General features: G+C 45.3%; 1 protein-coding gene across 14 annotated transcripts in view; it reads left to right on the top strand.

The window, feature by feature from the left end:
• The window catches only part of TMEM266 (transmembrane protein 266), an 818009-nt gene that overhangs the window by 310718 nt on the left and 492035 nt on the right, over positions 1–15256 (top strand). For 12 of the 14 annotated variants that reach the window (XM_069624431.1, XM_069624435.1, XM_069624430.1 and 9 more), the window contains one exon: positions 8352–8506. In XM_069624431.1, the coding sequence (XP_069480532.1) occupies positions 8352–8506 (155 nt within the window). Of the gene's footprint in view, positions 1–6715; positions 6961–8351; positions 8507–15256 lie in introns of all 14 variants that reach the window. The other 2 variants (XM_069624441.1, XM_069624442.1) reach the window with 1 other exon arrangement.

Genomic DNA, 15256 nt, shown 5'->3' on the forward strand with positions numbered 1-15256 from the left:
GAGGAGTTTGAGCCAAAATCGGGCCATCATGTTGCACATTTACACCTTCTCACGATGGCCAGAATGGGACTTTGACAGAGGCCATGACAATGTTGATAGACCTGCATACTAAGATGGAACACGAGACAGATGACATTGAAGATGACAGTTGGTTTACCTCTTTGTTCTCATGGATTCCTCAGTGGTTGGCAGATCTATTCAAGGTTCTTGGAATAATACTGGTGCTAGTAATGTTTGGATTCTGTATAGTCAGGATGGTGATTACCCAAAGCAAGAAAACGGCATAGAAGGTGGTAGGAATGAAGATCCTGATTGATGTAAAAAATGAACCAAACGCCAAGGATCTGACTGATGATGCTGTCAGAAGATACATAAAGTCTAGCATTATGGCAACTGAGGGAACGAAGTTTCTGTATCCAAAGAATCATAAGTACATGGGACGATGGGTCTATTGTACCCCGAATGGACAATGTAACTACATGACCTGGAGTGTAGATCAACATGTAAAATCAGCAGGCACGCTGAGGGGGGTGTTGAAGATATGGACAAGAAACAATTCTTCAAGAGAGAATATCAGGATGTAGAAACACTTGAGGAGGTGGTCAATGACTCGACCAGAGGGGGGAAAGTAGAGGAGCAGCTGCATGCCTCTGCAGGAAACCTTGTCCCCCATCATCCCATATGTTGGAGACCTGACACCGTGCCATGTTTGACACCAGCAGTTGTGCCAATACCACAGTGGGTGTTCGAAAGAAGATACCCATTGAGACAACCCTACCGAATGTATCCCCGAGGTGATGACAACCTAAGGGAGGAATTTCCTGAAGGAATATGCGAAAAAACAAACAAAAGGAGCTAGTGACATCACAAAAAGTATGCACAATGTCCCGAGATACTGACTGAAAATAATGTATAGCCCTTAAAGAAACTAATGATGAAGTAAAGAATCGAGTGAACTCTCAAATGTTAAAAGGAGATTACTCGTGCACGAAGTGCTGTCGAAAATCAACTGTTCAATAAATGTACAGATGCTGAAATGCAAGGTAGACTAAGGGCCTCATTACACGTAGTGCGGTAAGTGTTTACCGGTACGGGTAAGGGCACCGGTACCGGTAAACCCTTACCGCCTTACTACGAGGTCCCTTTGCGGCTTGGTACTTTAACGCCTGCTTTTTAGCAGGCGTTAAAAACCAACCCGCAAAGGGACCAGGGTGCTAATTACAGTACCACAATTTGCGGTACCGTAATTAGCGCCTTCCCCATTCCCATAGAGCCCTATGGGGCAAAAATGGGAATGGGGAAGGGCAATGGAGGAAGGCGGAATTACCGCCTTCCCAACCTTGGAATAGGGCGTTAATTCCCCTTTCCTCCAAGGCGGTACCGGTAAATTACCGGCATGAACCATGGTGCTAATAGCACCATGGTTTACCGCACTACGTGTAATGAGGCCCTAAGTCATCATAGAAGCTGGCTGTACGTAGCGAATAGAACGCAGGCAAAGCTGCCATTGTAAGGAAGCTGGACATCGGTATTATGAATTTAGTAAGCCAGGACCCATGAAGCGGGAAGGGAAAGCTGGGTTGCAGCAAGAATAAGCAGAATCGTGGAGCTGCAAGATGAGGCTGTCTGGCCTGGAGTCAAGACTGAAGCAGCCAAGGTCAGCTATCTATTCTGGAAATGAGCGAATGTGCAGAGGATGAATCATCCCTTGTTAGGGTGCAAAGAAAGAACACCAAAAGTGCCAAATTTAATTCATTTAAAGCATTTAAAACCTGAAAATGGAGCAAATAGTGGTCTCCTGTCACGTGAGCCAAGGATAAAAATAGAGTTCGAACTTGGAGTCCCAGAACACGATAATGAGTGCTCTCACCCCCCATGTATTCTAAACACAAGGATACTTTGCAAGGCCAAGTTCAAAGACAATCTTCATAGCAGAAGGCATGGGCGATGAGAAATGCTGGGCTGATTGGGTGGGGAGGTAGCGCCATGCCCCATGTCCATACACCTGGGTCTGGGCTCATGCGCTGCTAAATGAACCGAATGTTCCAGACCTGGCACAAGTGTGCCAACCAATTGTAGTCCATATAACGAAGGACCTTATAGTTTGAAGACCAATGAGAAACTGGGTATCTAATGTTTCTGAAGATGACATGTTTTAGAGGTAGGCATATGTTGTCCACCTGATAGTGGGAAGCAAATCACAATCCTAGTCTTTACAGAAAAGTATACTTAGACGTTTCCCTTAGCCAATCCTGACCCTTTATAGGTTTTTCATGATTGCCACGTAGTATGACGTCACCTCTGACGTATTTTTGATATAACAGCTATGATTTGTGTGAAGATCGCTGAGAGACAGTTTTAGATCATTGTTAATAAAACAGTACTTTGCCATCCTCCTGAGTTGGTTAGGTTATTTGGACTTGGAATTAATCTGTGTGATCCCATCCATTACATGTACACGTTCCTAAAGGGCCTTAGGCTCATTCTATTTGGATGTATGAGTAACAGCTGGTTCCGGTGTTTCCACTGTTCAACAACTTTGTATGGGAAATTGCTGTCTATGCTATATGATTGGGCATATTGGGTCTTACCATTTAGGTCTTGGTTGGCAATCTGTGAATCCTTTACTGCTCTTGACAGTTTAGTCTTTGTCATTCAAACCTTGCAGTGGAGTTCATTTACCGACAGGTCCCATTGCTTTCCTCCTTTGTTTTCAGGGCCTCCAGTTCACTGACACCTAGGTATGGCACATGTAGTCACTCTTTTTGTGTATGTGAAGTCATTCACACATAAATAGGTTTCTAAATGCTGTGACCTCCTTCTATGAGATCACGCTAGTGAAATAAGAAAGTATTATTCCACTTGCATGAACCCACAGCAGGGAAATAAGGCATTTGCTCTGCCTCCTTAGGTATCTGCTGTTGTAGTTGGGGAAGGAGATTGACAATAGAGGGAAGTGGGTGAGTGTGAATATAGTCTCTTTGGGTGTTGCTGAGGATCTGTCAGACTTTGTAAGGGACCAAAGGACCAGGCCACAGGGTCTACACCTGTGTTATTTTATATTTTGTATTAAGTATTAGTGTTTGTGCATACCGCAACAAATGCACAAGTTCACAGCAGCACCGACAAATCATTGGCCAGTATACACAATTCAACAATGCCTTGGTGCTTACAGAAGGAACAGATCATTGCTCTTAATTTGAGTGCTACCCTTTCCAAGAAGAACATTTGGAGAGTTGTTCCCTTTCCAAGGGAACATTTGGAGAGACAAAATGGTGTGTATTGTCAGCAAAAAGAAGCACTTAAAAAAGGATTTTTTAAAATGTTACTTACATTGTAAACTGGTGATTTTTCAAAGTTTACAATGTCCATTTCTAATGATCACTTCCAGTATACACTGTATTCATAACAAGAATGCCGGAATCAAGTTTATTGGAACATACACAATTCCATTAAACAACAATAAAAGAAAATAACATACACAATTAATCAAAGGATGACAGTATAAATCACATGTACGCTTAGAAGTTGACATGTTTCTAAAAGATTTTCACAGTCATAGATAATTGATTTTGTGTCTTTTGAAGAACTCACATATCCTTCAGGCATGATTATGGATTCATGATAAGACCATTACAATTGTTTTACTGCGCAACACGCATTATCAAAACCTATAATAGTCATTAAAATTATTATTAGATAGAAGGTAACAATTCCAAGAAAAACAGCCTGGTACACTTCTGTTGTACTCTTTCAAAATGCCCCCAGTAGAAAGAGGAAAGGGGCAAATAGCACCAATGAAGGTTACTGGCTGCTTTACATAACATCAAAGAACATTCTGGGGACATAACAATGACCACTGATCGTTTTACTTGACATGCTTCTATAATAAAAGGGCTTGTATCTTGAATCGCTAAGTGCAAAATGCACACTCGGCTTGGTGCTCATTTCACTTTTTTATGCTCAGCAGAACATTGAAGTCTTATAACCATGAACCATACATACATATTTTGATAGCCTCAGTATTTGGGCTTGAGGATTAAATGGCTGTAACATCTGTCTCTTCATTGGGGTATGAGGCCCTGCCTGCTTCTCATTTCTGGAGATAGTGCTTCTTCTCCCCAAAATTGGGTGCCAAAATTGGGAAGCAAGGGGAAGCTGTGTATAGACATCCTTACAGGAACTGGTCTATTCTCGAAGAGCAGTGGACATGAGAAGCTTAATCAGCCCTTGTTAAGGTGCGAGGAAAGAACACCATGAATCCCAAGTTTATTAATTCAAGACAATTAAATGCTGCAAAACAGGCCGAAATATGGTCTCCTGTCACGTGCGTCTAGGATGGAAATAGGAGTGGATGTGCAGACCTGCGCTACAATAAGGATGTGCCTATACTCCCTTTTATTCTCAGGAGCAATGATTATTTGCAAGGCCAAGTTCAGAGACAATCTGAATGGCAGACGGCATGGGTGTGCATAGATGATGGGCTAATTGGGTGGAGAGACACGGTCAAGTCCACCCACCAGCACCTGGGGTACCAGCTTACGTGTTGCTAGTGAGTCGAATGTTCCAGAAGGGCATGAGTGTGCCAACCAATTGTTGAGGGCCACATAACAAAGGGCCTTAGAGTTTAAGAGCCACTGATGTACCCTGTACTTAATAACTGATGAAGATGGCTTGCACTAGGGGTGGACATAAGTTGTCCACCTGACTGTAGAGACCCAATCACAACCCAAACCATTATAGAAAGTATGCTTAGATGTTCCCCTTAAGCCAACCACAATCCCACGTAGGTTTTCTTAGTTTGCCACGTAGTATGATATCACGTATGATGTCAGGACCCTGCTCTGGTGCAACATGGTTTAAGAAAATAAGCGCTGGAAACAGAGTCTCAGAAGTGAGAGAGCCTGGAGAGACCCAACCCAACCCTCCCCACTCAAACTCCTTCAAAAGGTCTTTGTGGAAGCTTCATTCACGGGCCGGTTCTGGGGGGGGCATTGAATAACGCACCTCGCACATAGAGCTCTGAACATTGTAGATGCATTGAGCCCGACTCTTGAGGGAAGTGCAGCCCACCTTCCCACACCTCACCCCGTTAAATGATTGGAGAGGGGTCATGTATCAAAACCTAGAACATTAAGGTGTTATGTTCGGAAATGCCCCCGGAGATAGATGGCCTCAGCTTACACCTGCACAATAGGTTTCTTCCAACGTAGTAATAGCTGACTCATAAATACATTTATAACCAGGAAATATTGTTGATACTAAATCCTGGTCAATGCTTTCATTTTCAGGCCTTGCTCGTGCAGCATTTTTCTCCTGGGTGTACAGACTGCACATGCCTCCCCAGGTCAGTGCTTTTTGAGCTTGTTTAACACATCAATGCCACAGAAAACTAGTACTTCTGTGTCCATTGATCTATAGATGTTTCATAAACTAGTTGTAACCTGCATTAGAAACTTTGGTTACCCTGTTTCAAGTACTACATTAAGTATGTTTTACATATAGGCTCCACGTTGAATCTGGAAAATGGCATTCCCCAAAGGTGTGATTGTGGACAATCACGCCTCCCTCTGTGCCTTGGTTCTTATACCTGGCTGAAATGAGAGCACCTGGAAACACGGGTGTTAGATACATCTGAAGGTCGTTTGCCTTCACTTCCCATGATGTCACTTGGGGTTGATGGTCAAATGACATCACTTCCTGTGATGTCATCAGAGGTCAAGGGTCATGTGATGTCACTTACACTATCCCTTGCATTTTGGTGAAATGATGTCCCTGCTATGAAGTCAAAGTGAGTTTCATCTTATCATACACGTACCCAATGTGGGACTTGCTACAGCAGCAGGCAAAGTATAGCATCAGACCCTAGTAGTGTCCCATTTAGTACCTATTGCCCAAATGGGTTCGGAGCTTGCTCTAACCACTGGCTCGAGCATGGTCTAACTATCTGTCGAGAAGCATTTGTGTAACTACTCACTTAGATTTAAGATTACACATTGTAACATCTTGATTTCCAGTTGGACTAATTAATTAATTAGTCATTTTCTTTCTTCTTGGTGTTTCTTTGTTCTTTTTTCCTGCTTTTGTATATTGTTAATTAATGTCATATTTGCAATTGCTTTTACCACTTCATTCGTTTTTGTAATGCGTAAGGCGCTATAGAAACAAAATAAATACAATACTTCGGCAGGATGAAATCCCGGAACAAGCTTTTGGTGTCAATCGGAAAGCATTTTTAGGATGTATAAACCATCTTCAGGGTCGGTGAAATGTACCTGAAGGCCATTAAACTCAACTCCTAGTGTTGAAATCGGCAAGTCTTTAAATAGTCTTAAGGGTTATAAAAGAAGTGGAATAATAACTTCCATTCATGATAAAAAATGACCTATTTGAAAGTGTTTGCTTGCACTAAAGAAAAAAGATTTATTTAAAATTAAAATTGGTATTGTCCAAGCTAAAGCATTGTGGTGCCTTGACAGCTGTCCATTTAGAAGTATACACTGGACAAAAGCATTGAAAGTAGTAGAACATGTAGAATATCACCACTGTATCTTTAGAGCTTTAGAAAAAAGAAACTCGTATTGGAATATTGCAACAGCAGAGAATATACACTGTACAGTTGTATCATTTATACACATTGTGCACAGTGATTGCCAAAGAGAATAAGACCAACACTAACCAGGGTTCTGCCTCTATTTTTTATTTTATTTTGTAGAAAGTATATTTGTGTTCATGATATGTTTGGGAGAATACAGTTAAACCTGTACAAGAGTCAAGCGTTCCCAAGTTACTGCTCCATAAAGGGGGGCTCTCAAACACGCATCTGAGCTCGTGATGTCAAGTGACAAAAGTTAGCAAAGAATGATAATGGAACAAGTCAAAGAATGTAACTATCACAGCCTTCACCCCTCAAACATCAATGAGAAGTTATTCCAAGTTGGCTACAGCAACATCAGCCAGGTACATTCTACCACAACCATTTACAGGTTAACTGTGTGCTTTTGGAGAAATAACATGAAAGCAGAGCTTGAAATATATTGGATTAAGACCGCTGATGTGCCTTAGGTTAAAAGCAATTGGACTGCATAGTCTATAATGCAGCCACATTGTAACATCCCTCACTTTCTTCAGCATGCAGTGATGTGTGTCAGTGAGAGATCAAGACCCTGACACAACCTGTTATACTCTGGGCTATCATTTTGTGTAACTAAAAGCCAATGGCAGACTAAGATGCTGTACAATCTAGTCTTGCGTGTGGCAACGTCCACAGTCTTTCCTAATCCCACTATCTAAATGCCATTCTTGGAAAGATATGCCTCCCGGGAACTTTGGTCCGAACCTAAGAAGATGTTTCGCATTTTCCTACGCCTCTTAAAGCTGTCATACTATGGCTGAAACTAAGGCATTTTAAAATGTTGGATGGCAACCAATCATATGGCTCAGGCATGTATGGAAATGCAATAGTTTAGGGGTGGAGATAATGTTACATACCTATGCATAATCATCCAGAAAGCTGATGCTATATGTACAGATTAGATCAGGAATACTTGCAGAAGCAAAGTTTACGGAAATATGGACACTCAATGAGCGTTCAGGTCCTCTTCTTTTTCCATACCAGTGGCTTCAAACCAAATGGTCAAAACTACGCTTTGTGTTCAACTTCAATTTTGGGAAGATTGTTGACTTTGATAGTGAAACTATTTATTTTAGTTAAAAAATATGCCAAACCAACTTAATCTAGGGGCAATCAGGTGGAAGCTCTTGGACTCAGACAGATACCAGGCGTGTGCAAATTGGGCTGAATAGCCACAGAGGACAACATACTGATTTAGGAGAGAAGTCAAGTCTGAATCCTGAAGTATCCATCCATCAGCTTTTTTCCATGTCATTTTTCCACCAGAAGCTAAGTGCCAATTTTTAGTAAGATATTATAGGGGCCCAAGGAAAATGGTCTGAACGTTACTTGTAAGCAGGAAGGTTGTATCGCTCTTACCTGTTTGTCTGAGAATGCTTAGCCCAAGCAGTGAGGAGGCGCCCAGGCAACGTCTCACCTTTAGTCTATGTTTCCAAGGCCAGAATGGCGCCCCATAGTACCCCTCTCCTTGTAGAACCCTAGTCAGACACCTAGACATGCCTTATTGCAGTTATAACCTTTAGCGTGAAAAGATTTGAATCTACTGGCCCAGCTAATGTTACTGCTCTTTAGTTACTGACATTGTTTACTGATCACTTTATCCATAAACCCACACACCATCAGTAATGGGTGTATACTAGAATGAATTGCATCATTCATCATATTGTAGTGTTTTTGATCCTTATACCATAACTCAACATCTCATTCTTTTTTCCAGATCCAACTGGCTAAAACCCTGTTGCGGTAGAAGGGCCGCTGTATGGCAGGTATTTCTGCTCAGTGCAAGCCTCAACAGTTTCCTGGTAGCCTGTGTGGTCCTGGTGGTGATTCTCCTGACTCTGGAGCTTCTAATAGATATCAAATTTCTGCAGTGTGAGTAACACATGCTTTAATCTAGTTTGAGAGAAATTATTTTGGGGTGTTTTTTGTATTTTAATGCAAGTTGAGAGAAATACTTGTTGGCATCTTTGTCCCGACCTATCCGTGAATGTCTCCCACCCAGATCTGACGGTCCACTCTCTGCTCTTTTAAAATGCTAATTAATACCTAAGACTTGGAAGCTCCATGAACAAATCAACACTATGGGCCAGATTCCAAAAACGATCATTTGGGCGCAAGTGAGGCGATGTGCTAGCGCAACATCCCACTTGCGCCCAAAAAAGTGACGGCCCAATTCACAAAGGGCATCTGAAGATGCGCTCATTCAGTTGGCCATTTTACAGATTTTGTGCAGAGTGGGAGTCTCCGGGCATTTGAAAGCGCATTCTCTGAATTCACAAATATGATAAACATTAAAATGCCCATAAACAAGGGTCTTCCCAGTCTTCCTGTTCAGAGGCTCAAATCATGGCAGGGTCATTTCTGACCTGTAAGCGATATTCAATCAACACTACAGCTAAGTCAATGCCTAGTCTGGGATGCTGAGGAAAACCCTTATTGATGTATTTTTATGTCCATTTCAGTACTCTGGATGACAACCCTTGTATAACACCCCCCTCTTAGAATCCCCCTGACCCCACTGAGCCAAGAAGTAGGTTTGTTTTGCAAATTAAAAGGTTTATTTGAAAAATTAACAAGATATATATATCACACTTTTATAAGAAATTAATAATTGATATCACACTTATGAATATAATGTTGATCAACAATGGGTAACCTAACACTAGCACACTTCTTTACAATCAATGAGTAGTTAGTATTGGATGGATAAGGTCGCAAAAATACTTTTATGGTTTCAAGGGAAAAGCAATGAGGAATAAAATGCAGTACAGAAATACTTGATATGATTTTAGCAAAAGATAAGATAATCACTTTTTCTCTGGCAATTCGCCCCCCCCCCCCTATGCAATGTAAGAAATGGAAGGAGATGGAAAGAGGAGCACACAGTTCTCAGGAATGCAATCAAATACAATACGAAATTCAGTTCCCCCCAGCAAGCTTAGAGGAAAACAGGTAGAGGTTTGAAAAACAGGCCCAAAATGCTTTGAATGTGATGACAATGAAGTGAGAAATGTGCTAAAAATGCTTTTAATTCCCTCTAGAGGTTCAGGGTGGTGATATCTAGTTTATATTAGTTCAGGCTCACTTTAGCAATGCCCTATGAGTAACTAGCAGGTTAAAACGAATTTCAAGGATGAAAGCAAAGGCAAGCAAGGAGCTGCTGATTTTTACACGTGGCTGAAATTGTGCAAAATGTCAAATCGCGGCAAATTTAATCACGTGCATCGAACGGTGGCCCTATAAGGAGTAGGAAGTCGGTTCTAGGTTCGTTGGAAAGCCTAGAATCTTAGCTCTAAGATGAAAGTTAAATCTCATTCCTAGCACAAACAATTCCGGAGATACAGACGATTTTGTGAAAGTAGTTTTTCGGATTTGAAATTTTAAAGCTCAGAATGACAGATGACAGTTTTCAGTTTTAAAGATGACAGAATGACACGATTGTAGGAGGCAGTTCTAATAGGCTAAAATAGTTTGGATTAGATTATTTTAAACTAAGAAATTGGTTTTGCACAGTGAGTACTCACACTATATTTTTGAAATAAGCCGTCAAGGTCTGGTCAGGTTGGACGGGACTTCCGGCGTGTGGTTCTGAACAGCGGTCTGGTCTCTGGTTCTGCTCTCAGCACTGCACAGTTCTGGTCTCTCTGGATCTCTGGTCTCTCTGGATCTCTGGTCTCTGGAGGTTGATGGATTGGAAGTCTGGAGTCTCCCGGCAAAGCATCCCGCAAGAAAGTGGAAAGTGAATCCCGCTATCTGTCCCAGCAGTCTCTTTTTATGTGTTTTGGAAGTGGGTGTTTGCGTGGCATAACTGAGCCTGCCCCTCTCTACTTGTCATTGGCCCAATTCTCCCCTCTCCCATGATTGGGGGAAGGAAATGGATTGTCATCATGATGAGGTCTGTTTATGGGTCAGAGGATCCTCCCCTGGTCAATTTGCCCACAAATCTATATTTGATTCAAATACATATTTCCCAGATACACAATTTGTTGAAATTACATGTACACATTATATATTCCTTATGGTCCATGCTTGTCCGCCTCTGATCTTCCTGGGGGCTTGCATTCAAAAATGACAACATTTTGCGCTTTTTGACTGGTTTACCAATATCGGACATTTACCAAAAATTACACACATGTGCGCAAGGAGAATGGACATTAATTGATGAAGTGTCAGATTTTTAACATGCAGACATTTGGAGTAACAACTTTTTTTCCGCTACTATCCCCAGGAACATACCACAGGGTCCTAACACCTCTTAAAATGTGCACCGAAAAATCACAAGAATAATGGTATTATTTATATAATTTCGACCAGTCCGCACTATGAATTATCTATCTTTTTAAAATTATGCCCTGGTCAAAAAGGGGTGTGGCTTCCCACATCACAGGGTGGAATAACTGGTTTATCCACTTCCCCCAAGCTCAGCTGCTAGCAGAGGCACTGCCCCTCCCAGTTTCTCCCAAGAGGAAGCCATTTTACGACCCCCCCAATATAACATTTGCCTGCAGTCCCCAGCTGCCACTTCCCTTTCAATCAACAGGGCCATGTGATCTCCTTTTGGTGGGGAAGCAGGAGGCAGCCAGGCCTGGGAATGCAGTTTGATCAAGTTTCAACTCCTGTCGGGAGTTGTTGTCAGGCAGAATTCAGCTAAATGTCACTTTAGTTCCCAGTTTTCTACATTCAAATCCAACTTACATGCAGCTATTTTTATATATACATTAACAGGCCGATTCATGGAATTCCTCACAAAAGTGTCGCACGCGGCTGGCGCACAGCGTGCCCGTGCGAATGTCTGCGCCAGCCGCGTGCGATAAAATCAATTTCCGCGCACAGCGTATTCATGGATTCTCGCCTCCAAAAGCAGACGTGGCGCAGAGTGGCGCAGCGACCCTGCAGCAGCGCCAGTTACGCCCCCAAGAACGCCCTTGCGCAAGGAAAAGCCATCAAGATCGCAAAACCATAGCAAAGGGCCGTGCCAGCCGTGTACCAGTTTACCGGACTGGCAAACAGCAAACGCAAAGCGGGGAACGCGTATTACAGGTTTCGGGAACACGCGTGCGCTAGAAGTTTCACATGCGATCTGGCCTGGGAGAGCGTGTGCGTGTATTTCAGGGGTGCGCGAGAAGTTCCACACGCGATCGGGCCTGGGGGAGCATGTGCGTGTATTTCAGAGGTGCGCGAGAAGTTCCACACGCGATCGGGCCTGGGGGAGCGGGATACGTGTATTTCAGGGGCTCGCGGGTGGTTTTACACGCGATCAGGCCTGAGGGAGCGGGGTACGTGTATTTCAGGGGTGCGCGAGATGTTCCACACGCGATCGGGCCTGGGGGAGCGTGTGCGTGTATTTCAGGGGTGCACGAGAAGTTCCACACGCGATTGGCCTGGGCGCGTGTAGTTCAGAGGTGCGCGAGAAGTTCCACACGCGATTGGCCTGGGCGAGTGTAGTTCAGAGGTGCGCGAGAAGTTCCACATGCGATCAGGCCTGGGGGAGCGTGTGCGTGTATTTCAGGGGTGCGCGAGAAGTTCCACACGCGATCGGGCCTGGGGAGCGTGTGCGTGTATTTCAGAGGTGCGCGAGAAGTTCCACACGCGATCGGGCCTGGGGGAGCGGGGTACGTGTATTTCAGGGGCTCGCGGGTGGTTTTACACGCGATCGGGCCTGGGGGAGCGGGGTATGTGTATTTCAGGGGTGCGCAAGAAGTTCCACACGCGATCGGGCCTGGGGGAGCGTGTGCGTGTATTTCAGGGGTGCGCGAGAAGTTCCACACGCGATTGGCCTGGGCGCGTGTAGTTCAGAGGTGCGCGAGAAGTTCCACACGCGATTGGGCTGGGTGCGGGTATTCCAGGGCTGCACGGGAAGTTTTACACGCTCGCCTACAACACGTATTCATGGAAACGAACGTGGCCAATCCGGAAACACGTACGCCAGCAGGAAGTAGGCGTACGTCCACACGCACAGCATAAAAATGCACACAAACAACAAACAAGCTCAGACACCAGGATGAACATACCGTTCCTAGCAGCAGTGGCCGTGGGATACCGCAGGAGGAGGAGAAGGATAGTCCGGGCCAGAATTTTTACACCCAGAACCAGCCTTTTTGGGATGCCTGATGACCATGTGTATGGGAGGTACAGGTTTCCACCTCACATAATACTCGACCTGGTCAGTGAGTGGGAGGATGACCTCACATCAACCACCCTGTGCTCCCAAGCCCTCAGCCCCCTGGAGAAGGTCCTCAATGTACTGCACTTCCTGGACACTGAATCATTTCAGCGGACAAGTGCCATAGTGGGGGGGGGTGTCACAGGCCACGCAGTCACGCTGCCTACACCAGGTCTTGGCCATCATCACTGCACGCCCATCAGTCCGCAGGCACATATAACTGCCCAGAACACCTGCAGAAAGGCAGGCTGTTGCCCAGGATTTCTACAGGGTGGCACAATTCCCCAAAGTGCTAGGTGCCATTGATTGCACCCATGTGGCTCTACGTCCCCCCAGGGCAACTGAGCACATCTATAGAAACCGCAAGCACTGGCATTCCATCAACTCCCAGGTAGTATGTGATGCCAAGGGAATCATCACCTCAGTATACGCCAACTATCCAGGCTCCACCCACGACAGTTTCATCTACAGAATGTCTACCCTAAACCGGGACATAGAAGCTGGGCGGCATGGCGATACATGGCTGCTCGGTGAGTATAAATGCCACTACGCATGCATGCATGTCAGATACTGAGTAATGTCACAACCCCACTGATGATACCCATCACCACCTCCCCAGGGGACAGTGCCTACCCTCTCAGCACCCACATGATGACGCCAATTCGGAACCCCACCACGCCACCCCAGGTAAGATACAACACAGCCCACATTGCAACCCGGGGCATCGTGGAGCGCACATTCGGAGTGCTCAAGTCACGCTTCCGCTCCCTTGACCGTTCTGGCGGGCAGCTGTTATACGCTCCCCCAGTAGTGTGAAGGATCATAGTGGCAGCATGTGTCTTGCACAACGTTGCAACACGCCGGGGCCTGGCCGTGGACATGGTGGTGCCCCCACATCCCCAACCACATGCATGCCCACTGCGCATGGGAGGGGAAAGGGCACGGGGTGAGGCAGCCCGAACGCAGCTCGTGGCTAATTACTTCACATAAAATCACACCCCTGTGGAGTGCACACAGCCCTGGCACATACCAGTTGACAATCAATGATGATTGTAACTGACAATTATGATGTGTCAATGGACAGTCAACTGTCACAACCATACCAACCTGAGATTGTACATCTGGAAGTGTTCCATTGTGTGCTTCCCTACCTACACAAACACCACCAATGCTGTGTTCAAAAGACACACTTCTATGCTGCTAAAATCATTACCCCCTTGCAAGACACAACATGACAACAGTGCCATGTCACCCAACCCCTCCCCAGCACCGCCACCCAACACACCATGGCATGACATGCCATGTGAGAGCAAACAAAGTCATCCCCCAAACATGACACGTGTCACAAAGTACAGTGTCCCTAATGGAAACTGGCCACACACAATATGCCCACATAAATGTAGAAACAACAACACACATGACCAAATACTTACCACAATACAATCGACATAGCATAAACATGACAGTACTAAGGCAAAGGATACGTAGTCTTACAACATGAGAATGCCAGCACATCCACCACCTCCAACTGTACAGTGTTGTTGCCACGCACATCTGGAAGTCCACTGCTCACAACATGAGCTCCATCTCCAAATTGGACGGCCTTGTGAAGACATGAGGAATGAACCTGCAAATTAGGAGGGAGACATGGATGCACAAACACACATCAATACACCATGCAGTGCACAATACAACAACAATATGCACTAGGAATGTATACACAGTATTGACTACAGACTGCCCACACAGCTCATGGGAGTCCAACGTCACTGTGTAATTCACTGTCACTTGGGCACACCCTTTGCAAGCCCATGGAAACGGGAAGCAGGAGGGGTGTGTGTCTCACAAACCCAAGCATCTAACCCAAACTCAGGACAAGCCTGCATGTGCCCAGCCGGAATACAGTGGATGCCCACGGGAGCCACACAAGGCAACACACTGCAACAAAAAATCAAAAATCAATAATGGCCATGTGTGGGCTAGGGGGGGTGGGGGAGGCCACCGAGGAGGTCCGAGGACAGGGTGCCCACCAACAGCCACCTGCGTGAATGTTGCGAAAAAAAAACACCTCCATGGGCTCATGGCCTGCACGGCTACTAAATAGTGGGAGATTCACTGCTGGATTCGCTCTCCTCAACCTCTGCTGCTGCTGCCACAGGAGGTGGTGGTGCTATGGGAGGCAGCCCACGCAAAGCCCTAGTTTGGTTCTCCATGGCAGCAAGCATGCGGGTCTGGAAGGCCTCGTTCTGGAGGGATATGGTGCGGAGATCCCCATGCAACACCCGACGTGTTGCCCGGACCTCCGCCCGCGTTGCCTGCATCTCTGCTGAGAGCGTACGGGTGACGCGCTCCAGCAGCTGTTCCGTCCTGGTGACAGTGGAAGCCTCAAGGTCCACAAGAGTCTGCCTGAGGTGCCGGACCTCTCCCCTCAGGGCTTCCCTCTGTCCCTGGGCATCTAT

This window comes from Ambystoma mexicanum, chromosome 11 (genome assembly GCF_040938575.1).
Source record: "Ambystoma mexicanum isolate Mex_15411 chromosome 11, UKY_AmexF1_1, whole genome shotgun sequence".
NCBI classification, from domain to species: Eukaryota; Metazoa; Chordata; class Amphibia; order Caudata; family Ambystomatidae; genus Ambystoma; species Ambystoma mexicanum.